Source organism: Physella acuta, unplaced genomic scaffold, assembly GCF_028476545.2.
Source record: "Physella acuta isolate Inbredline_101_S28 unplaced genomic scaffold, ASM2847654v3 ptg000068l, whole genome shotgun sequence".
NCBI lineage: Eukaryota > Metazoa > Mollusca > Gastropoda > Physidae > Physella > Physella acuta.
This window is the reverse complement of record NW_026731588.1, coordinates 19580-44767: the sequence shown is the minus strand read 5'-3', so window position 1 is coordinate 44767 and position 25188 is coordinate 19580. Positions and strand designations below refer to the sequence as shown.

At 39.2% G+C, this 25188-nt stretch overlaps 2 protein-coding genes across 2 annotated transcripts; both read right to left on the bottom strand.

The window, feature by feature from the left end:
• Nucleotides 1-1320: 1320 nt before the first annotated feature.
• Nucleotides 1321-15547, bottom strand: LOC131951997 (alkaline phosphatase). The gene is made up of 14 exons (XM_059314487.1): nucleotides 15425-15547; nucleotides 15064-15161; nucleotides 14366-14583; nucleotides 13340-13514; nucleotides 12511-12607; nucleotides 10867-10939; nucleotides 10540-10656; nucleotides 10039-10141; nucleotides 3945-4079; nucleotides 3335-3526; nucleotides 2985-3113; nucleotides 2582-2665; nucleotides 2015-2154; nucleotides 1321-1439 (listed from the first exon to the last, which is right to left on the bottom strand). The coding sequence occupies exons 2-14, from the start codon at nucleotides 15155-15157 to the stop codon at nucleotides 1326-1328; spliced, it is 1671 nt and encodes a 556-aa protein (XP_059170470.1). The 5' UTR covers nucleotides 15158-15161; nucleotides 15425-15547; the 3' UTR covers nucleotides 1321-1325.
• A 4905-nt stretch (nucleotides 15548-20452) lies between these two features.
• On the bottom strand, nucleotides 20453-24760 carry LOC131951992 (histone-arginine methyltransferase METTL23-like). The gene is made up of 3 exons (XM_059314473.1): nucleotides 24707-24760; nucleotides 23736-24005; nucleotides 20453-21047 (listed from the first exon to the last, which is right to left on the bottom strand). Exons 1-3 carry the CDS (start codon nucleotides 24758-24760, stop codon nucleotides 20484-20486), a joined length of 888 nt encoding a protein of 295 aa, XP_059170456.1. The 3' UTR covers nucleotides 20453-20483.
• Between the last annotated feature and the right edge of the window lie 428 nt (nucleotides 24761-25188).

Genomic DNA, 25188 nt, shown 5'->3' with positions numbered 1-25188 from the left:
ATGAAACGGCTTGGTCGAACGGTATATACTCAAAAATTATATAGTTTTGAAATTTAGGAAAGAAAGTAAGGCGCAAACACACATACACACAGTCTCCACCACATACAAACACACCCACAATTGAACACATACACTTAGCCGTCCGCCTTGGTTCGACTCGCTACATTTAGAAAATATTTTCCTCTTTACTCATAGTACAAATCGATAGACATACACTGATAATTGTCCTGAAATTAATAATTATTTAATAATTCGACCCCCCCCCCCCCCCCCCCCTCGAGCAGCTTTCCTGTTCGTTTAGGACAGAATAACATAAAATCTAAAATAATATATGCGACAGGTTTAATAAAGCGTCTGGGGTGGGAAAGGAGGGGGAAGGACTAGACCCTGGTTTTCCCTGTGATAGCTTTTAGCAGCTTTATAATACGTCACTTCACGCTCTTCCTTACGCACGTATGTACGCACTTCTTTACGCACTTCTGTATACGCAATCCTTTACGCACTTCTGTATATTCAATACTTTACGCATTTCTTCCCAAAATATTTGCTATAATCTCTAGTTGTGTCTATAATAATAAAAGACCGACAGTTATGAAATCTTTTTCAGTGCTCATAAAGGCAGGTAAATTGGATTTCACAGTTACCTCGGTTTATGAAGGTCAGCTCTTTGCACGGCCTCTTTTACTTTCCTTAATGTGAGTCAGGTACCCAAATCGTAACTTGCACGTCGTAACATGAGCATCGTAACTTGCACGTCGTAACATGAGCATCGTAACTTGTACGTCGTAACTTGCACGTCGTAACTTGCACGTCGTAACATGCAATTCACCTCAACTCAGTCACTTCCTCTTTTAATCTGCTCACCACCAAACACTCACAACCAACACACACCACCAACACACACCATCAACACAAACCACCAACACCCACCACCAACACACATCACCAACACGCACAAACAACACGCATTATTAGCCCACACCACCTATACACACAATATTCTCACTATAAATTAATTTTAAAAAAATAATATTCACAATGCACGCTGAGTTAATTGGATAATACCACATACAAACAATTCACATAACTAAATGTTTTCTCGCTATACCGGCGATATTCTCCTACAAAATCTACATTCAATTTTATTAAAATAAATTTCAACATCTTCTGTAAATGTATCAATATAAAAAAAAACCAATATCATATTAGACATTTTTTTTTTCAGAATAATGAAAAATTCATGAAAACAACGTTTTATTATTAAAACAGTTTTTTTTTTTTTTTTTTTTTTTTTTTTTTTTTTTTAGATTTATTAAACATGTAACTTATAAATGAACTGTTATAATGCTTGAATGCTGGGAAAATGAACATAATGTAAACAAGAATACCAAAACTGCTACATTGGCTTGAATGAACCCTGCAGAACTCCTAGAATTCTTCTGGAATAAGAAAAGTATAATAATCCATTACTAAATTTTTAAATTTAAGATTTATGCTTATTAAAATTGGCTATGTAAATTTCCTTGCTTTTATAACAATGTGTGACCCTAAACCTTGTGTTTGTAAAAAATAATTAACTAAAATCTCCAGAAATCTTTAATTAATCATCTCCAATGGCTTTCATTCTAATTAGGTTAGATATCAGTATTCTTGATGCAAGAATTCTTGAAATACACTGATAATATTAGAATTACTTAAATTTTCAAAGGGTTAATAAATTCCTCCTCTTTCAAGTTCTTTTGTATAACTTAGGTTTATTAACACACTAAAATTAATGAAGGCAGTGTTTCTTCCAGACTTTTTTCTCCGGGTGGCGGGGGGTTATTGAAATGTTCGGGAGGTGGGCGGACTAAAATAATTTACGGGGGGGGGGGGGGATGGCGGAAACTGTTAAAAGTATATATTTTCTAAATAAATTCCATTTTGTTCGCCCCCCCCCCCCCCACCACCCCCACCCCCAGCCCCCTCCGAAGTGATGCCTGAAAGAAAATCTGAATGAAGAAAATCAACCAACCTGTGTATCGTCTTTGACAGCGGCGTGTCTCGCGCAGGGTTTTCCCCCCTCGGCGTAGGGCCCGACACATGAGGCGTAGGCCATGACCATAGGGATGTAGTTCTGCTCGTGGACGCCTGTGTACAGGAACGACTGGGGACCTGGGGAGGGGGGGTGGGATAAGTTCATTCGTTAAAAGTTGTGTGCATGGCGGTTGTCAGTAATATCAAAACACACAAAACTAAATTACCAATCCAGTCGGTTCATGTGTGCAGGTAAAGTAGATTTCATGTCTTTTTGTGAATCTTTTTTGCAATATATTGCTTGATGAGCATGGTGTCCTTTTTTTACTTTCAAATGTAAGTTTCTAATATCCAGGACTTAAATTCAAGCCTTTTGAGGTACCTACAATTAGCTCTACTAATACACCACACGGTCCCATCAATAACTTTGCAGGAATATGTTTATTCCGAACCATATATAAACAATTGTATGCTACTTAAAGTATAATAAATAATTTTAATCCTACTATAACATAACAGATTAAAAACTTTTAAAAGAAGAAGTATAGAGAGATTTTGTTTTCACCTTGTGCGAATATTCCAACGTCTTCGCCCCCGTGAGTCTCTTTGGACATTGGAACAGCTGATTGACTGATGTACCTCTTGTCAGCTGGTTAGGATAAAGTATATGCTAGATTGGACATACGAACAGCTGACTGACTTATGTATCTCTTGTCAGCTGGTAGTTAGGATAAAGTATATGTTAGATTGGGCATAAGGACAGCTGACTGCCTTATGTATCTCATGGTAGCTGGTAGTTAGGATAAAGTATATGTTACATTGGACATTGAGGCAGTAAACTAGTTTTTGGTGAAGTACAATAAAGTATGTGGAACATTAGTTATTGGAACAGCTGACTGGCTGACATATGACATATGACATATATACATAGGTATGAGCTGCCAGGTAAAAAGGTGAGCTCACCACACCTGTGTTTTCTAACGTGATGTTGGGCCGGGTCTCCCGGTACCCAGGTCCAGTGCCGTACAAAAGGGTCGTGTAGGGCTTTTTGTCCAGGGTCGCAAGACTAGGGACCTTCTGGTCGCTGTCACTTAAACCTGTCAGATGGTAAAAAGTTATAGAATCTGTTACATTACAGGTAGAATTAGTTCAAGTGTCAGACGTATATGAGAAATAGAGGCAGTTATCAAGTCAAAGTTTGACCCGATCCTGGTGTACTCACCTAGGATCGGGTCACCTATCAGCACACAACGAATCATGATGTACTCACCTAGGATCGGCTCACCTGTGAGCACACAACGAATCATGATGTACTCACCTAGGATCGGGTTACCTCGCGTGGCGTACCCCGCGATGCTCATGACGTGTGAGTGGTCAGCCGTGACGACGGTCAGCGTGTCCAGCTGGTCAGTCAACGTCGTGGCCGTCTGGACGGCCTGGGCGAAGGCGACCGTTTCGTGGAGGGCGTGGACGGCCAGAGATGCGTGGTGGCCATGGTCGATACGTCCACCTGCATGTAAGATATGTAATGGGCGGGGTCATTTTATCCACAAAATATGTAATTGCCGTATCGATTCGTTCAATTACATGAAAAAATGTAATTGAACTGGTCAGTCTCTCCATCCAGCATGAGGAAAATCTGTAATTGCTTGAATGTCAAATATGCAATGGACGAGCCAATCTGACCGCAAATGTAAAATTACCCAACAACAAAATATGTATTGGCAGAGGACAATCTAATCACCTTAATACATGACATGTAGTGTGAGAGATCAATCTTTTTACCTAAATATATGTTATGTAATTAGCATAATTAATTTGGCTACCTAAATTTGAGGTATATGAGCAGTACGGTCTTCTAAAACAATAACAACGGCAGTAAGTAAAACAGTCTATTTGCAAGTGTATGAATCCAGTGCACATTGTACCTTCTACAAATAAGAAAAATCCTTTTGGGTTTTTCCGAAGAATTGAAATAGCTTTTTCTGTCATCTCTGAGAGTGATGGCTCTTTGGTTGCGTCCCTGTTCAACTCATAGCTCATGTGGTCTTGAGAAAACAGGCCTGGAACAAACAGGAAAAGATGGGGGGGGGGGGGTATAATTAGTGTACCCAGTGTCTGACAATGGTCTCTCATCCAATAAGTGGGAGGGGGGGGGGGGGTAAAAGTACATTTTTAGAAAAAAAAATCAAGATTGGAAAACAGAATGCTATACACATTTTTTTCGAATGTCTATTCATCAGATCCTAATGTTTTTTTTTTTGTTTCCCTTTCAAACCTGACGGTCTATGGGGCAAGTGAAGTAGATTTCACTTGTTTCTGTGACCTCGGCATATGAAGAGATAGTGTGGTCAGCACTATGCCCAGCCGCCTTTAATTTCCCTAACGTGAGTTAGGTACCCATCAGAGTTGGGTGGACTCAGGGACGGTCTACTAACTTGAACCTGGATTCGAACTCGAGACTTACGGGTTAGCAGTCCAGGTCTCTACCGCTAGACCACTCCGTCCTACTAGATCCTGTTTAATTCTAACCAAATACTTCTTTAGAGCGTGTTTATTCAGACCTCAGTTCCACTCCGCTTACCTCTAGCTAGCAGAGGCGCAGCGATGGGAGGGGGTGGCAGGGGGGGACAAATGTCCCCGGGCGCCAACCTTAGGGGGCGCCAAAATGGGTTGGAAAAAGTAATCAAAAGTTTGAGGGGGGTGCAAATCAAAAGTTTGATGGGGGGGGGGGGGGGGGGGGGTAAAATCGAAAGTTTCTCCCCGGGCGCCGGGAAGGGTCGCTACGCCTCTGCTAACTAGTCTGGCATCATCTAAATGAGAATGTACACTACGCTGGAAAAGTCTGTTAAAGCCTCTATGACAGCTAGTTTAGTGAACAACTATGTAAGTACTAGAAAATCTGTATCAGCCGTGAAGCTATTGATGGACGGCCACTTACCTAACAGAACATCTGTGTCAGCTATGAAGCTATTGATGGACGGCCACTTAAAGAAAATCTGTATCAGCTGTGAAGCTATTGATGGACGGCCACTTAAAGAAAATCTGTATCAGCCGTGAAGCTATTGATGGACGGCCACTTACCTAAAAGAAAATCTGTATCAGCTGTGAAACTAGTGATGGACGGCCACTTAAAGAAAATCTGTATCAGCTGTGAAACTATTGATGGACGGCCACTTAAAGAAAATCTGTATCAGCCGTGAAGCTATTGATGGACGGCCACTTAAAGAAAATCTGTATCAGCTGTGAAACTATTGATGGACGGCCACTTACCTAAAAGAAAATCTGTATCAGCCGTGAAGATATTGATGGACGGCCACTTAAAGCAAATCTGTATCAGCCGTGAAGCTATTGATGGACGGCCACTTAAAGAAAATCTGTATCAGCCGTGAAACTATTGATGGACGGCCACTTAAAGAAAATCTGTATCAGCCGTGAAGCTATTGATGGACGGCCACTTAAAGAAAATCTGTATCAGCTGTGAAACTATTGATGGACGGCCACTTACCTAAAAGAAAATCTGTATCAGCCGTGAAGATATTGATGGACGGCCACTTAAAGAAAATCTGCATCAGCCGTGAAGCTATTGATGGACGGCCACTTAAAGAAAATCTGTATCAGCCGTGAAACTATTGATGGACGGCCACTTAAAGAAAATCTGTATCAGCCGTGAAGCTATTGATGGACGGCCACTTAAAGAAAATCTGTATCAGCCGTGAAGCTATTGATGGACGGCCACTTAAAGAAAATCTGTATCAGCCGTGAAGCTATTGATGTACGGCCACTTAAAGAAAATCTGTATCAGCTGTGAAACTATTGATGGACGGCCACTTAAAGAAAATCTGTATCAGCCGTGAAGCTATTGATGGACGGCCACTTAAAGAAAATCTGTATCATCCGTGAAGCTATTGATGGACGGCCACTTACCTAAAAGAAAATCTGTATCAGCCGTGAAGATATTGATGGACGGCCACTTAAAGAAAATCTGTATCAGCCGTGAAGCTATTGATGGACGGCCACTTAAAGAAAATCTGTATCAGCCGTGAAACTATTGATGGACGGCCACTTAAAGAAAATCTGTATCAGCCGTGAAGCTATTGATGGACGGCCACTTACCTAACAGAACATCTGTGTCAGCTATGAAGCTATTGATGGACGGCCACTTAAAGAAAATCTGTATCAGCTGTGAAGCTATTGATGGACGGCCACTTAAAGAAAATCTGTATCAGCCGTGAAGCTATTGATGGACGGCCACTTACCTAAAAGAAAATCTGTATCAGCTGTGAAACTATTGATGGACGGCCACTTAAAGAAAATCTGTATCAGCCGTGAAGCTATTGATGGACGGCCACTTAAAGAAAATCTGTATCAGCCGTGAAGCTATTGATGGACGGCCACTTAAAGAAAATCTGTATCAGCTGTGAAACTATTGATGGACGGCCACTTACCTAAAAGAAAATCTGTATCAGCCGTGAAGATATTGATGGACGGCCACTTAAAGAAAATCTGCATCAGCCGTGAAGCTATTGATGGACGGCCACTTAAAGAAAATCTGTATCAGCCGTGAAACTATTGATGGACGGCCACTTAAAGAAAATCTGTATCAGCCGTGAAGCTATTGATGGACGGCCACTTAAAGAAAATCTGTATCAGCTGTGAAACTATTGATGGACGGCCACTTACCTAAAAGAAAATCTGTATCAGCTGTGAAGCTATTGATGGACGGCCACTTACCTAAAAGAAAATCTGTATCAGCCGTGAAGCTATTGATGGACGGCCACTTAAAGAAAATCTGTATCAGCTGTGAAACTATTGATGGACGGCCACTTAAAGAAAATCTGTATCAGCCGTGAAGCTATTGATGGACGGCCACTTAAAGAAAATCTGTATCAGCCGTGAAGCTATTGATGGACGGCCACTTAAAGAAAATCTGTATCAGCCGTGAAACTATTGATGGACGGCCACTTAAAGAAAATCTGTATCAGCCGTGAAGCTATTGATGGACGGCCACTTAAAGAAAATCTGTATCAGCTGTGAAACTATTGATGGACGGCCACTTACCTAAAAGAAAATCTGTATCAGCTGTGAAGCTATTGATGGACGGCCACTTACCTAAAAGAAAATCTGTATCAGCCGTGAAGCTATTGATGGACGGCCACTTAAAGAAAATCTGTATCAGCTGTGAAACTATTGATGGACGGCCACTTACCTAAAAGAAAATCTGTATCAGCTGTGAAACTATTGATGGACGGCCACTTAAAGAAAATCTGTATCAGCCGTAAAGCTATTGATGGACGGCCACTTAAAGAAAATCTGTATCAGCCGTGAAGCTATTGATGGACGGCCACTTAAAGAAAATCTGTATCAGCTGTGAAACTATTGATGGACGGCCACTTAAAGAAAATCTGTATCAGCCGTGAAGCTATTGATGGACGGCCACTTAAAGAAAATCTGTATCAGCTGTGAAACTATTGATGGACGGCCACTTAAAGAAAATCTGTATCAGCCGTGAAGCTATTGATGGACGGCCACTTAAAGAAAATCTGTATCAGCCGTAAAGCTATTGATGGACGGCCACTTACCTAAAAGAAAATCTGTATCAGCTGTGAAACTATTGATGGACGGCCACTTAAAGAAAATCTGTATCAGCCGTGAAGCTATTGATGGACGGCCACTTAAAGAAAATCTGTATCAGCCGTGAAACTATTGATGGACGGCCACTTAAAGAAAATCTGTATCAGCCGTGAAGCTATTGATGGACGGCCACTTACCTTAAAGAAAATCAGTATCAGCTGTGAAGCTATTGATGGACGGCCACTTAAAGAAAATCTGTATCAGCCGTGAAGCTATTGATGAAAGGCCACTTAAAGAAAATCTGTATCAGCTGTGAAGCTATTGATGGACGGCCACTTAAAGAAAATCTGTATCAGCTGTGAAACTATTGATGGACGGCCACTTAAAGAAAATCTGTATCAGCCGTGAAGCTATTGATGGACGGCCACTTAAAGAAAATCTGTATCAGCTGTGAAACTATTGATGGACGGCCACTTAAAGAAAATCTGTATCAGCTGTGAAACTATTGATGGACGGCCACTTACCTAAAAGAAAATCTGTATCAGCTGTGAAGCTATTGATGGACGGCCACTTAAAGAAAATCTGTATCAGCTGTGAAACTATTGATGGACGGCCACTTAAAGAAAATCTGTATCAGCCGTGAAGCTATTGATGGACGGCCACTTACCTAAAAGAAAATCTGTATCAGCTGTGAAGCTATTGATGGACGGCCACTTAAAGAAAATCTGTATCAGCTGTGAAACTATTGATGGACGGCCACTTACCTAAAAGAAAATCTGTATCAGCTGTGAAGCTATTGATGGACGGCCACTTAAAGAAAATCTGTATCAGCTGTGAAACTATTGATGGACGGCCACTTACCTAAAAGAAAATCTGTATCAGCCTTGAAGCTATTGATGGACGGCCACTTACCTAAAAGAAAATCTGTATCAGCTGTGAAACTATTGATGGACGGCCACTTACCTAAAAGAAAATCTGTATCAGCCGTGAAGCTATTGATGGACGGCCACTTACCTTAAAGAAAATCTGTATCAGCTGTGAAGCTATTGATGGACGGCCACTTAAAGAAAATCTGTATCAGCTGTGAAACTATTGATGGACGGCCACTTAAAGAAAATCTGTATCAGTCGTGAAGCTATTGATGGACGGCCACTTAAAGAAAATCTGTATCAGCTGTGAAACTATTGATGGACGGCCACTTAAAGAAAATCTGTATCAGCCGTGAAGCTATTGATGGACGGCCACTTACCTAAAAAAAAATCTGTATCAGCTGTGAAGCTATTGATGGACGGCCACTTAAAGAAAATCTGTATCAGCAGTGAAACTATTGATGGACGGCCACTTACCTAAAAGAAAATCTGTATCAGCTGTGAAGCTATTGATGGACGGCCACTTAAAGAAAATCTGTATCAGCTGTGAAACTATTGATGGACGGCCACTTACCTAAAAGAATATCTGTATCAGCCGTGAAGCTATTGATGGACGGCCACTTACCTAAAAGAAAATCTGTATCAGCTGTGAAGCTATTGATGGACGGCCACTTAAAGAAAATCTGTATCAGCTGTGAAACTATTGATGGACGGCCACTTACCTAAAAGAAAATCTGTATCAGCCGTGAAGCTATTGATGGACGGCCACTTACCTAAAAGAAAATCTGTATCAGCTGTGAAGCTATAGATTGACGGCCACTTAAAGAAAATATGTATCAGCCGTGAAGCTATTGATGGACGGCCACTTACCTAAAAGAAAATCTGTATCAGCTGTGAAGCTATAGATAGACGGCCACTTACCTAAAAGATAATCTGTATCAGCTGTGAAGCTATAGATAGACGGCCACTTACCTAAAAGAAAATCTGTATCAGCTGTGAAGCTATAGATTGACGGCCACTTAAAGAAAATATGTATCAGCCGTGAAGCTATTGATGGACGGCCACTTACCTAAAAGAAAATCTGTATCAGCTGTGAAGCTATAGATAGACGGCCACTTACCTAAAAGAAAATCTGTATCAGCTGTGAAGCTATAGATAGACGGCCACTTACCTAAAAGAAAATCTGTATCAGCTGTGAAGCTATAGATAGACGGCCACTTACCTAAAAGAAAATCTGTATCAGCTGTGAAGCTATAGATAGACGGCCACTTACCTAAAAGAAAATCTGTATCAGCTGTGAAGCTATAGATAGACGGCCACTTACCTAAAAGAAAATCTGTATCAGCCGTGAAGCTATAGATAGACGGCCACTTACCTAAAAGAAAATCTGTATCAGCCGTGAAGCTATAGATAGACGGCCACTTACCTAAAAGAAAATCTGTATCAGCCGTGAAGCTATAGATAGACGGCCACTTACCTAAAAGAAAATCTGTATCAGCCGTGAAGCTATAGATAGACGGCCACTTACCTAAAAGAAAATCTGTATCAGCCGTGAAGCTATTGATGGACGGCCACTTACCTAAAAGAAAATCTGTGTTAGCTGCTGTGACGTCATTAAAACCTGTCTTGTTAAAGACAAATTTGTGTTTCAGACCTTGTGACGTCATGTAGCTCTTCCACTCCTGCAGACATACATAGGCGGTTGGTGTGGGTGTGGGGGAGGTAAAATAGAAAATTGTGTGTGGGGGTGGTGGGGGTAAAATAGGAAATTGTGTGTGGTGGTGGGGGTAAAATAAGTAATTGTGTGTGCGGGTGAAGCGGGTGGAAAGGGTAAAATGGGGATAGGGAAGTGTGTGTTAGATGGTTGGGGGAAATTAAGAAGTGTGTATGTGGGTGGTGGGGTAGGATAAGGAAGAGTGTGTTGTAAGTGGTTGGAATAATCCAATAATATACATGGTATAAAATACGCTTCTAATATAGATCGTATAATTTTCAAGACAATTATTTTTCTACATCACATATGAACACCAGGAAATTCAACAGCAAAAAGGTTTTCCGTCAGTAAAAAGTGTTTAGTAACCTGTATTAAGTTCCGTCCATCGGTTCTGCTGTCTTTTGACGTGTTGAAAGACGGGTTCGGGTCGGGGTCTTCAAAGTCTTCGGGGTAAAACGCGGCCCGACCTCCCCCTAAGACAACCTGAGGGGGTGGGGGTTAGTTCATGGAGTGGTGATTATTAATCATTTATTAATTAGTTATTTTTTACTTTCTTAATTAATTAAATTACCAGATTTATTAGCATCAATATACATTTTATGGTATTTAAATAAAAGCTCATGAAAATGAGTTATATTTAATAGAGTATTGTTTTTAGAAATGTCTATGGACTTATGGTAGTACTGAACTGACGTGTATGTCGCTGTTTCTTGATATAAGCTGAAGGGCAATGTCTTCACAGTTTTTCTGGTCTGCCGGTATATGTCTGCCCAAACAATAACAAACAATAAATACAGAATTACAAGGGTGATTTCAAAATTACAAGGGTGATTTCAAAATTACAAGGGTGATTTCAAAATTACAAGGGTGATTTCAAAATTACAAGGGTGATTTCAAGTGACATTTAAACACTAACAGGACCGTTGCTGGTGACACCATTTTCAGGGCTGACACCACGGTCAGGGTGACACCAATCTTAAGGGTGATAAAGATACTGGTAATTGATTTACATTATTTATGAACAATGCCTTTAACAACATCTATGTTGCTGGGCTTAGATTTATTGAAGTTTTACCACTTTGAGCATCGTTCATAAAGTACTCACTATATATGTGTTGAGGGGTAGTTTGTGCTCTTGATAAAATAAATTGATTGAAATAACATGTAACCTATATTGCATGTATAGTGACAAGAGATGGGGGGGGGTCATGTGTGGTGTTGTAGTGGTAACAATAGATAAGTATTGGATGCGGTGGGGATTGGTAACATAGTGTGTGGTCAAATGTGTAAGCTCATGTTTACAGTTAAACACACATCACGAACACAAAAAATAGTTGTTATAACTAATTGCATCTTAGACGCACGCATAGTCAATTAAACACACATTACGACTAGACAAAAATGACAAATATAATTAAGACTAATTACCAGTTAGAACCCCAGTTTATTAGATAAACATTTGACTATACAATATCTAATTACAAATAAATAACAGCTTGAATTTGTTTTTAAAGTTCCTTTTTAGACTTATTGATCTATTGGGCAGATGAAGTAGAGTTAATATGTTTCTTGGCATATGAAGGGATACTGTGGTCAGCATTTTCCTAGCCGTCTTTACTTGCCCCAACTTAAATCAGGTACTCATTAGTGTGGACTCAGGGACGTCTAACAAATCCGAACAGTGACCCGGACTCGTGACCTTTGGGCTAGCAGTCACACGCTCTACCAATCGACCACCCCTCACCAAAAATACCTGCTAGACTCCCAGTCAATTAAACGCACAAAACGACTAGACAAAATTAATTAGGACTAGTTGCCCGATAGAACTCCCCGTGAAATAAACACAATATGACTAGATGAAAGCAAATTAAGGCTAATTACCTGTCTGATTCCTAATTACCTGTCTGATTCCTAATTACCTTTCTGATTACTAATTACCTGTCTGATTCCTAATTACCTGTCTGATTCCTAATTACCTGTCTGATTTCTAATTACCTGTCTGATTCCTATTTACCTGTCTGATTCCTAATAACCTGTCTGATTCCTAATTACCTGTCTGATTCCTAATTACCTGTCTGATTCCTAATTACCTGTCTGATTCCTAATTACCTGTCTGATTCCTAATTACCTGTCTGATTCCTAATTACCTGTCTGATTCCTATTTATCTGTCTGATTCCTAATTACCTGTCTGATTCCTAATTACCTGTCTGATTCCTAATTACCTGTCTGATTCCTAATTACCTGTCTGATTCCTAATTACATGTCTGATTCCTAATTACCTGTCTGATTCCTAATTACCTGTCTGATTCCTAATTACCTGTCTGATTCCTAATTACCTGTCTGATTCCCAGTCTCGATCAGCTGAGTGAGCATAGCTGGCACCAGGTGAGGCGTGGGTCACACGTGCTGTCGTCACGATTCCAGCGGACTTACCTGTGTAGGTGAGGCCACACAACATAACATAATTATGTTAATAGAATGGACACAACCAGAGCAAGACATAAGGCGCATGCGTCATAGCTACACTGATTTGAACATACATTAGATGCACAGAAAAAAAACAACCTAGCAGTTTTGTGTTTTGTACCTTACGAGTTTTCTATGCTCCAAAGAGTACACTCTAATTGTTCACACTGTATCGAAGCAAGAGTGTGCTGCTTATGGTATTTATATGGAGTAATGTGTGGCATAGAACAATTTATATGTTACGGTAAAAGCCCGAATCTTTACTTGATTTCGGCCTTTGGCCGGCCAATCCGCGGACTGGCCATGGTGGACCGGCCAAAGTCCGAATTAGAAAATCTTGAGCAGATTTTTTTTAAAAATCTCGCTCCCGTTATTTAAAATTAACGAATGCGCAAGGGGGGGGGGGGGGTATTGTTTACATGTTTTCCTTTTATTTTTTTTATCATGTAATTGTTTCGTGTTGTTTGAGTATTCTATTGCATGGACGGGCGATGTGGTTGTATAAACTTTAAAAATTGTGGTCTTTGAAAATACTATAACGTTATGAGAACTAGGGAGATAGTTCATTAATATAAATTTAACTACTATAGGCTCTAACGAGGAACATTTTGGTTGTTGCAAATCAACAACGATGAGCAGTTAAAGGTAATATTTAAAAATTAAAAATTAACCCGGGTAATTATATGAGAGTTGTCTAACCTTCTTGTAGAGACCATCTCAAGATGGAGTCGACGCTGGCCCCAGCTGTAGAGTTGCACTGTTTCCTGACGGCCGCGGCACTGAGACCCAGCAGACCAGAGTTGGTCTTTACACCTGTCAGGTAGGCGGTGCCGGAAGCAGCTGAGTCTGTGATTTGGTGGTCGACGCTGTAGGTCTGTGGTGGGAGGAGGTGGGAGGAGGTGGATTCAGCTATAGGTGTAGAATTGTTTGTCGATGATGTAGGTCTGTGGTGGGAGGAGGTGGATTCAGCTATGGGTGTAGAATGGACCTTTACACGATTTTGCTATGGGTTTTAAATTGGAGACTAATGATTCAATACTGAGTCGTTTGTGTACCCAAAAAAAAAAGCAACACAGAACAGATTCATTCACTGTAAGTCTTAATCGGCAGTGCAGGGAAACTGATAGTAAATAACCTGGTCACGTGACCGGCAGCCACTCAAATAAAGGTCCATTTTTTGTCGTTGATAGAGATACTGACAGATAAGTATGGAATATTTGTTGTTGATAGATAGATATATTGACAGATAGGTATGGAATATTTGTTGTTGATAGATAGATATATTGACAGATAGGTATGGAATATTTGTTGTTGATAGATAGATATATTGACAGATAGGTATGGAATATTTGTTGTTGATAGATAGATATATTGACAGATAGGTATGGAATATTTGTTGTTGATAGATAGATATATTGACAGATAGGTATGCAATAGTAGTCGTTGATAGATAGAGATACTGACAGATAGGTATGGAGTAGCTGTCGTTGATAGATAGAGATACTGAAAGGATAAGTAGGACCCACCCCCCCCCCCCCCCCCCCCCCATCTACCAGCTTACCACCCCAATTATTAACCACACTGCTCGTCATCACAGCCCCGTATATGGGAACTCTGCTTGTTCTTCCATCACCTGCCCCCCTCCCCCCTCCACACACTCCAGACTAAATCTGTCTCCGACCCACCGACCCCAACCCCCAGGTGGCAATCAGACAGCGTACTCACCCGCGACAGGCCCGTGTAGGGGAACTTGTCGAAGCTCAGCTTCTCCTCCTCCCCCCTCCTCCCCTTCAGCTGCCCCTGCAGGATGCGGGCAGCAGTCACAGACGTGGGCCCCATCCCGTCCCCCAGGAAAAAGATGATATTCTTCGCCACACCCTGGGGTCGGGGTCTCAAGGAGTCCTCCATCTCCCGCTGGGCTATATCGTGCCAGAAGGCTGGTTCTGTGGGAGGGGGGTAACAGGTAAATAGAGTTGTCTTACAAACATGCAACAATCAGATTAATGAGACCATTACACCCGTTATACTACAAACGTAGTAAAACGTAGTAACAGTTGGTTAGAGGAAAATATTACTATCAGAAAGAACAAAGACAATTAAAACCAAAACGATTTCTGTCTTTTTTTGCGTTTTATGTTATGAGGTTTTAATAGAATAAGCCTACTTTAAAATGCATTAAATTCATTTCAGTTCTTGTTTCGTGTATGGGTATGTATGATTATGTGTGTGCGTGCATATGAGAGTGCGTGTGAGATAGAGAGAGTGTGTGTGTGTGTGTGTATGTGTGTTAATGACGTTAAAATCCTTATTTTTGTAATCAAGGTGTATCATCTAGATATACATAACGAATTCCATATTTTGCGTGAAAGCTTGAGGTAAAAAAAAATACCTGCCTAACTTTTTAACAGGCAAACATGAATTACCTGACTCGTGGCTCACAGGTGTGATACCTGCAGCCTGTAACAGGACAGGTAACAGGGTGACACAGGTGAGAAGCACTAGCAACACAACAGCCATTACCCTGATAGAAAGGTAACATTTCAAAATCGGGTGAACTCCTATCATACATATAGGCATATATATATATATATATATATATATATATATATATATATATATATATATATATATATATATATATATATATATATATATATATATATATATATATATGTGTGTGTGTGTGTGTGTGTGTGTGTTTGCGTGTGTGTTTGTGTGTGTGTGTGTGTGTTTGTGTGTGTGTCTGTGTGTGTGTGTGTGTTTTCTAGATAAAAAAAAACTTACCTGAATTCAGAAATATTGTTTCACAATTTAATCTTCTTATAACTGAATGTGTACCAAATACAAGCTATGTTAAAGTAGGCTAGCGGAAAAAAACAAAATCTCGAGTCAGTAACTTTAGTCCTAAATTGGTTACGTCCCAAATCCAGGCTTACACCTATAACTAATTATCTTCGACGCCCCACCCCCACCCCCTTTCAGCCCCTCCCTCCCCCATCTCCCACCCCTCCTGACCTAACACTACTCTGTAGAGACGTGACTTTTGACCTTTCACGTCACTCAGTCTCCAACTGTTGTAGTCACCGGCTGTTTCCCTTTTCTGTCAAAGTACAACAATGTTACAACTTTACCTGAGAGAGGGCTTCAGAAACAGCCGACGATAAGGCTGTTTAGCTGTACCTGGCTGTTTTGCTGTGCCCGGCTGTCCAGCCACAGTTTGGCTTGAAATTAATACAATCTTTTCCTCCTCCATTGAGGTTTCAATAGTGACCGGTAGACCAACGGGATTACGTGGAGTTACAAGTGGCCGACTGAAGGTTTCTTTCAAAAGAGTTTACACACACACAAACACACACGCGTCCACACACACACACACACAATCGCTCGAAAGCATACCACACGCACACACGTACACACACACACGCACACACACACACACACACGCACAAACACGAACACAAACACACACTCACACACACTGCGACAGGGCTAATTAGTGAAGCTATTGTCTTAGTATTGCTGGTCAGTTTATATAGGTCTAATGTATGCCATGGCACGCTCGATCGTAACCTGGTGTTTCATTGGGTGTAGAGCGTAAGGGTAAGGGGGGGGGGGGTATTTTATTTTTTCGTGGTGTATGTGGGCTGTGGGCTGTATGGCCAACACTGCTCATCTACACAACACTTGACAATGCAACCAACCACACATCAACCCACCTGAACCGTTAATCTTTTTGTACAGTAGTGATGTTATTCAGTAGCTAACACATGCTGTTGCGTAAACAAATATACACATAAGGAGTAGTGTGAAAGATAGGCATACGTTAAAACCACTTCCATTACTTATTTCCCTTTTTTAAACAGTCAAATATGAGTGCTCATAAGCTCCTTTTAATAAATTTTCACTAAACAAATAAAAAGCAATAACTTCTCTTAATTAATAACTTTTTTATGAAGTATTCTATAAAAAGGAAATATTATTAAAATTAATAATATAAATACAAAAAGAACATAAAACGAAACACTCAAACAAGCCTTCACTGTCATTTTTCGTCATGACACAGTTTGGCACCCAGAGTTCCAGAGAGGCTATCTTAGCACTTAATATCCGTTGTTTAGGCGTTCTGCATAATGGATAAGTGATACTACTAAATTCAGATTTAAAGCTTCAACATGTGCAGTCGCCAGCGCCCAGGCTGTTGCTTGACCTATAGCGCCCCAGGCTCCCATGTGAACACTATGGCGCCTACGTTCGTTCTATACGCTATACACAATTATTGTTTACTATATCAAATCAGGCGCGTCCACCGGCGTCTCTGCAGGGTGTGATTTGTCACCTCAGATTCCTAGCAAATCCTTGCAAACCATGGCTACCGGAAATTGGGTCGATTGGTCGCTTCACAAATCCAGACAGATCATTGCTTCTGGAAATGGAATCAAATGGTCGTTTGGCAAATCCTGACAAACCTAGATACCAGAGACTGTTTTTAAATAGACTAGGCGACCGAAACGCATTGGGAGATGTGATACGTTTGGTAGTGGCAGCTCGCCTAGAAAGAGTTATAGCAAGTTAATTAGGAGATGTAAAGCATATGTTAATGTTCCGGTAGTTTGAGCAGAAGCTTGAAAAACTGAACTTTGTGCTGTAAGAGTTCTACTTTTTATGAATTCCCTAGTGAGTTAGATATAAAAAGATACAATATACATTAAGGTACGTTCAAACGCCATTGTACGCAATTGCTGTTTAGAAAAAATAAATATTCACAGTCATCCTAATACTTAATACCTCATTTGCATTACATAAAAATGCGGTAAGTATAAAATCATGCTGAAAACATTTTTAATATCACAAATGGGGCATTATTACGTTATGTAGAATATATTTTTTCACTTTGTATTGTTTATATTTTTTAAAAACAAATTGCTTTAGCTATCTTTTATTGCCCATAACAGCTATTTGATATCAAAGAGGGCTATGGATATAATTCCGCGCAGTCTAATTATCCTCCAATACAAAATATACTGGATGAATGATTGTATCCAATCGAAATTAAGATGGAATATATGATTTATGAAGCCTATCGGGATTTCGCGGGGGACAGGGTAGGTGAAGTAGAGTTCATCTGTTTCTGTGTCCTCGGAATATGAAGGAAAAGTGTGGTCTGACCCAAGCTCGGCCGAAATCTGTGTTTTTAAAAGACAAAAACTCGGGCAGATGAGGCTCGTTAGCTGGGGACAGCCACTCTTCTAGGAGAAACAACTCCAAAATTAAACAACTGTTGCCTTGTAGTTGGTTCTTGGACAAAGGCTATGGAAGCAAATCCAAAAAGAAAAGCAGGCTGAAATCGGAGTCAATGTCCTCAATGGCGCATAACCAGTTGACACGTACCGCTTAACTGTGTTGGAGGCAAAAAGCTCATGGTTGATAAATTCGAACAAAGTCTCGAGTTCAAACCCACTGGCAGATAAATCTCGATCACCTAAAACACTAATAATTAAGAACGAAGAAGAAGAAGAAAAAGACAAAAAAAAATGTCTGAGTTGGCGGGACACTGTGCAGGTGATGTAGAGTTGTCCTGTTTTTGTGACCTTAGCATATGAAAGGATATTACGATAAGACCCATGCTCAGCCAAAATAGGTGTTTTTAATGTGGGGTCTGGTTTTTTTGTGATATGTGACAAGCGTGATGTCATTTATGGATGACCCCCCGAGACCCACAGGATAACGGGTAGTCATTATCACTCATGCGCACTATCACACAAATGTTCACATCTATAGAAACAATCTCACCCACCCACGCAAGTCTGCACACACACTCATACACACACACACACATTATCTTTCACAACATCGTATATTCATAGCTGCAAACATTCACACCGAGGAAGACACACCCGCACAAACAAACTAACAAATATACATAAACTCTCTAACACACACGCATACATTCTTACACACAAACACCCTTACACTGACACTACACCCTTTACATACGAACACAAACACTCTCTCGCACTCACACATACACCTAAAAATTCCCTGAATTAATTACAGACACCTGAGATATAGAATGATGTCTACCATACTTGAAATAAAAACATTTTAGCCGCCTCTTGATTATTATCGTCTGTTAATTATTTAGCGCAGAAACGAAATACAATATTTTATTGATCAAGACCACCATCCCACCCCTCTTTAATAGAACTATTGAGTCGAGCTTGATGAAAAATGTCATCTTGTGTGATAGTTTACAAGTTTACATGTCTTGCAGTTTAGCTGTTTTGGATGATAAAAACGTCCTTTAGATAGAGATAAGGTGGTTTTTCAAAGACATAATGGCCTATAGAAAGATGTGCAACCTAATACATTATGTAAATAATTGAAAAACATGAACAGATATATCCTTAATATATTTGGTGTAATACATATGTATGTTGTTTTTTTTGGGTTTTTTTTTTGGTTTTTTTTTTTTTTTTTTTTTTTTAATTTTTAACAATATTTTATTGAATAAGATATTAGTATATCAGCTACATCATTTTAACATTTTAAATTTATGGTCTGGAAATTTTATTTCTTAAAAAGACATTACGTTTTAGCTAAGAAGTAGCATTTTGACTAATATGAAATGTGATCTGCTATTATGTTAGCTAAAATAACTTGGCTAGCAGAATGTTAAAGCTTTGCAATTTAAAAACATGACAATTTAAAATAAAAAATGAACGCAACAAGTGAATGCTGAACTTACTTAACAAGAACTTCCGAATCATGCTTCCTCACTTGCAAGTACACAGTAAACACAGCATGTGATCTTGACGACCGTTGGTTTACCGGTGTTTCAGCCACTTTACGATTGGCTTGTCCTTGCAATAAGAGCATTTGTGCGATTTCCTCATTGGCGGCAAGATGCAGAGAGAGACCTCTCAAAATACATGAGCCTCTGGGCCCTTCAACCACTGTAACCTTGGCAAATGGTGCTACAGGTAAAGATGATTTTGCTGCTGGATTTAGCAAGTCATAGGCAACTTCTTGGTATATTTCTAGATAGGATAAATACACTGATATATGTTCATCTGTTCGATTTTCTAGTTGTTGATATATCATGATCAAGGCTCGTGTAGCTAGGCCTCTGGTGTTGTACCGAGAGGAGTTACCCTCTACAGTATAAGTTTTGCCCGTTCCAGTTTCACCGTTAGCAAAAATTGTTCCATTATAGCCATTTAAAAATGTTGAATAATATCTTTGGCAACACCATCAAAGACTGCCCCTTGTGTGACTTCAGGCCTGAAGATACCGGTTAAGACTATGTCATAGCTAAGGTTGCTGCGAATGGGCTGCTGGGGTCCTTGGAGAAGAAAATCTTTATTATCTGGGATCTGTACTGTCAGCACATTTTTGCCAATTTCATAGCCAGGGTAAGCTTTTTTGGAAGGTCTCAGCCGTGCATAAGTTTTAATTTGTGCCATTGTAAATAACAGATGACTGCTGGGCAGTGCTTTTCTCTCACTGAATTTCTGTTGTTGGCTTTCTTCTTGTTGTTTCCCATCAATGAGACAGCACTGCCCTGCTTCAGTGCTTGGACCCTTTAATTCCAATCGTCATTTGATGATGATCAAAACAGTCCAGTTTGCATGTCTTTCGAATTAGGGGTAGTTTACATGCGCCATCTTGTTTCTTCATATGTATGTTTAAATTTTTTTTTTTTTTTTTTTTTTTTTTTTTTTTTTTTTTTTTTTTTTTTTTTTTTTTTTTTTTTTTTTTTTTTTTAATGTTTATAAATGTTATTCAAATATCAGTCAACAGTAAGAAGCTGAAAATCCAAGGTATACTTTTTAGACAATCCATTTTATGATACAAGTGGTGGCAGATCTTGTTTTTTCCTTATGATAAATAAATGAATTGTATGCTTTGTGTGACCTTGGAAACTTGTCTCTAGTGAGTCCATATCAGGGGTGTCAACTTCTTCTCCCATCAGCTGCCATTTGTCCAGTAAATATTCAATACTTCTATCTGAACTCCTTTCTTGGTAAGTACACCAAACTTCAGCAGTAGGGTTTTTGTGTAGCAAGTATGACAGTGTCATAATTACATCTTCAAAATCTTTTGAATCATAAAAACAATCTGAAGAAAGTATAACATCTATATTAGGAAGGTCAGTTAAAACTGAAGTGATTTCACCCCATGTGATTCCTACTACAGCAACATTTGGTACACCATTTAGCTGAGCACTTTCTCTGCAAATATCAAGGCACTGTGGGTAACTGTTGCTGTCACTGAGAATGACATTAGCACCACATTTGGCAGCCACAATGCCTGGTAAGGCAGTTCCAGCTCCTATCTCTAGGACTGACTTTCCTTTAATCCTTTCTCTGTTTAGCCAAATAAATTGTGAAAGTACAGGGGCACAAGGCTGTATATGTATGTTTAAATAAACATATATTTAATATATAATGGTCACTTCTGTATGTATGTGACCAAGGATTCCAAAAGAATATCGTCATAGTGTTATACATCTAAATTACTCAATGTCTAAATTCATTATTTTAAAAAAAATAATAGGGAAGGTGTTGTAAAACAATTTTCATTTTTTAAACTTACAATAATAATTGTCCGCATGATCATCAAACAAATTAAAATAAAATGTATCACCATTCACAAAAATTCTAATTGTGTCAAAAAATTATTTACATTTAGTTCCTTAGCACACCTTACGTCCCTTGATATATTACGAAAACACAATTGCTTCCATTTATTAAATAAAAATTTCACATCGGGGGGGGGGGGGGGGGGGGGGGGGGGGTTACTTTTTATTACTTTGTTTTGGTGTTGGGAAAAAAATTACATAATTAGCCTAGATTGATCAAGTGGAATGTGGTAGGTCATTTAAATACTGCCTATTATTTATTTTATACACTGAACGTGCTGTTTACTAATTATTATTTTTAATCAAAGACAGCTGACGTAAAAAAAAAGACATCTTTATTCGGGAATGGGAATTATCTGCCTTTGTTTTTTTTTTTTTTTTTTTTTTTTTGCGCAGACGTTTTAAAACAGTACATTTTGCAGTTTAACGTTCTACTACACTATCGATTGTAAAGGCAAGATCGAAGAAACAATTTCTTTTAAGAGCTAGATCTATATTTATGTTTCATAGCTTCAAAATTTCCATCAGATGGCGTCGCTTTGCACCGCAAATATTTTTTAAATTCAATAACAGTTAAGAAGGCAGATCCTAAATGTCCTCTATATTTACTTCTTTCCGTTTGCGGATAAGCTTGGGGTATTGTAAATGTTCACTAAATTGAAACAGGCGCGTTCGCCGGCGCCTCGGCAGGCTTCGGTTTGGCGCCGTGGGCTATCCTGTGAGCGCTACGGTGCATACTTGCGTTTTAAGCAATGCGATAGACTATGGATAAGAAAGGTTACTGTAGTCTTTAAGTCAATCAAATCAGGGCGTCCTCCGGCGCCCAGATAAGGTGCTATTTGGTGTCCCGGGACTTTCCGTGTACCCTATGGCACCTACGTTCGTTTAAGTGAATGCAAAAGACTGAACAAATTGGAGTACTATATTCGTTTACTTATCTGAAACAGGCGGTTCCGCCGACGCATCAGCATGGTGCGATTTGGCGCCATGGGCTAGACTGTGGGCACTTTGCATTTATGTTTGCGCTTGTGTTTTCATTGTGTTTGTGTTGGGTTTTATTTGTGGTTGGGTTGGTGTTTGCGTTTGGATTTAGTTTGTTTTCGTTTGCTTTTGGTTGCTTTTTTGTTTCCTTTTTTATGTTTGTATTTGTGTTTGTGTTATGTTTGCTTGTTTTTGTGTTTTGATTTTAGTTGGTACTTGTTAGGGTGGGCAATGCCGGGTATCTTCTGATTCTCTTGATCTACGGATCAGCTGTTGACAAAGGGAAAGTCAATCCTTGATCTAAATTCTAGAGTATAGGTCAAACCAAAATTAAATAGTTTAAAATATTGAGTTTCATTATTAAACTATGTTAGTCCTTAAATATTTGAAATAATTCTTTGCTTTTTTTGCTTCAATGATCATCTATTTCGATAATACATGGGATTTATCTATCCAGGTTCTAGATCTATACGAAAAAAACCAGACTTAAGCCTTAGATTCTACATATAGATTTAGTTAAATCTAGATCTAGAATCTATGAGTTTCTACACTAAACTATTTCAGGCCTTAATTATTTTATATAAATCCTTGTTTGTTTAGGTATGGAATTGGCTAGTTTGGGATATAATTTAATTTGAAATAATAGGACCTATTCGCTTAACTGAAGTTTCTTACTTTGCAGTATATTATAGCACTAATTCTGCACTAATTTATAAGTACACACATAGCTAAGATGGTAGTGTAATAGTTACCATGCGGGTGATACGAGTTCGAGACACATCACGACAATAAAGAAAAATGTTCTAGATGTGAATGATAAAGCTGCCTATCAGAACTTGGCGGGACACAGGGCAGGTGAAGTAGAGTTGGGTAGGTGTAGAGCTCACCTGTGAAGTAAGCATATGAAGGAATAATGTGGTTAAGATAAGCAGTTTTATTGGGGGTTGTGTGCGGGTTAAGTGGTATCACGTTTGTTACTGTTGCGTAGATCTACAAGATCTATTGCTACTAAATCTTAAACTTAACTAGAGAATCTAGAATGTATACTAACTAGTTCTATATTTAAATTATCTATACTCCTGAATGTTATGTCAACACGAATTTAACGATCTTCAATTCCTGAAAGTTTTTTACGTATTGTTTAAGTTCTGTGGATGCGAGGCTCTCAATATATAGTGAACACATTTTGAAACGCGCCCGAAGCTGCGAAACAGCTGATTGTTTACTTGCGAGTGTTCACCACCGTGGCGGCGGACGTAGGTATCACGTGATTAAGGTCACGTTTTGCAAGGACTCTATAGAAGTACGTAGAAAAAAAAGAATGGCACAGCAAATGAACTGCAAACAATGCGTGTATAAAAGTGCGGAACATAAGTACTTTATAAACTAACATGCGTTTTAAAAAAAATAATTGGAAATACTGTTTTTTCCGGTCACCGGAAATTACTCAAAATTAGAAACATACAGGCATACACAGACATACAGACAATACTGCAAAATTAAGTCGAAAGGTCGTTTGGCAAATCCTGTTAAACCATCGCTAGCGGAATCTGAGTAGTCTGAACTGTAATCGTCTTCTGATTTTTCATCCAAATAATCGTCTTTTGATTTTTCGTCCAAATAATCGTCTTTTGATTTTTCGTCCAAATAATCGTCTTTTGATTTTTCGTCCAAATAATCGTCTTTTGATTTTTCGTCCAAATAATCGTCTTTTGATTTTTCGTCCACACCTTGACTCACTTCCTGGTGTAAAAAAAAAAATGAAAAGCAAAAATTTAAAATATTAGACTTAAATATTTTGCAACGTAATTGTTTTGAAAAAAAAGCATTCAATGTCATCATAATATTTAATACCTGATATGCATTAAATGCAAAGGCAGTATTTATAAAAACATGACGAAGACATTTTTAATATCACAAATAGAGCATTATTAAGTTATGCAAATTATATTTTTCACTTACAAGTTTTTAGATTTGAAAAAAAACCTGCTTTAGCTAATGCTTTCTGTCCATAAATAGCTATTTGATATCAAAGAGGTATATGGATATACGTCCGCGCAGTTTAATTACCCTCCGTTACAATTAAAGCAACCAAATGCCGGGCAGAATGATTGTATCCAATCGAAACCCAGCTGAAATATCTGGCTAATTTGCGAAGCCACAAGAGAAAGGAGGATTGAAGACTAAATCAATCAAACGAGAACTTGATAGATTGTACAGTGATTGCAGAGAACATATATTCACCTCTAAGTCAAAGAAAAAATGCCCGGAAATTAGCATAAACTCTGTTTTGACAATGAATGAAATATACGAGGATGATAATGTAAAGTTAAGACTTTTTTTTCTGCTGAACTGTCAGTTTCTATACGGTCGAAAAGAAATGTATTGGGGAAAAAAGTTAAGAAGAAAACAAACAAAATGTAGACAGCGAACCAAGAACTTACTCGTCGGCCATCTGCTACAGCCAGAATAAGTAGCAGGGAAAAAACTGTCAACATTATTGGGCTCATGGCTGTATCTTGTTCTAGACAACTTGGGTTCTGTTCTGAGATGTTCTGTCCGCTTGCTGTCTGCTGGGATGGTCTTGTTCCTAGCGTTAAACACGAACTTGGAGAAGTGACGACAGTTTGTCTGCGTCCCGGCGCGCCTGTTTTATATCTTCTGCCCCACCGTGGGCGCGCGCTCACAACGAGGCTGGGTGATCGACCCTCTCATTGGTCTAGCACGGCAACTTGCCTGATGGTACGGTGGCTTCTGACTATCAGATCAAATCACCACCAATATTTTTTTCCGTCAATGTTTCCTTGTCTAAAGCTTTGCAATCCCCAGCCTCTAATACATGTTTTTCCGACTAGATTATGTACTAAGAAATAATTACATTTTCCTCAAAGCTGTACTTAGATCAATTAATCAGCTTACTTTTGTT

Bases quoted from the DNA above. Each gene is read 5' to 3' on its own strand.
- LOC131951992 (XM_059314473.1), bottom strand. From the start codon at position 24,760: ATGTTGACAGTTTTTTCCCTGCTACTTATTCTGGCTGTAGCAGATGGC. The intron at 24,006-24,706 runs GTAAGTTCTTGG...TTTTTACACCAG, and splicing joins CTGTAGCAGATGGCCGACGA to GAAGTGAGTCAAGGTGTGGA. The intron at 21,048-23,735 runs GTATGCCTGTAT...ATACATATACAG, and splicing joins AGTATTGTCTGTATGTCTGT to CCTTGTGCCCCTGTACTTTC.
- LOC131951997 (XM_059314487.1), bottom strand. From the start codon at position 15,157: ATGGCTGTTGTGTTGCTAGTGCTTCTCACCTGTGTCACCCTGTTACCT. The intron at 10,940-12,510 runs GTAATTAGGAAT...TTGTTTGGGCAG, and splicing joins CGAGACTGGGAATCAGACAG to ACATATACCGGCAGACCAGA. The intron at 4,080-10,038 runs GTAAGTGGCCGT...TGTTTGTTCCAG, and splicing joins TAACACAGATTTTCTTTTAG to GCCTGTTTTCTCAAGACCAC.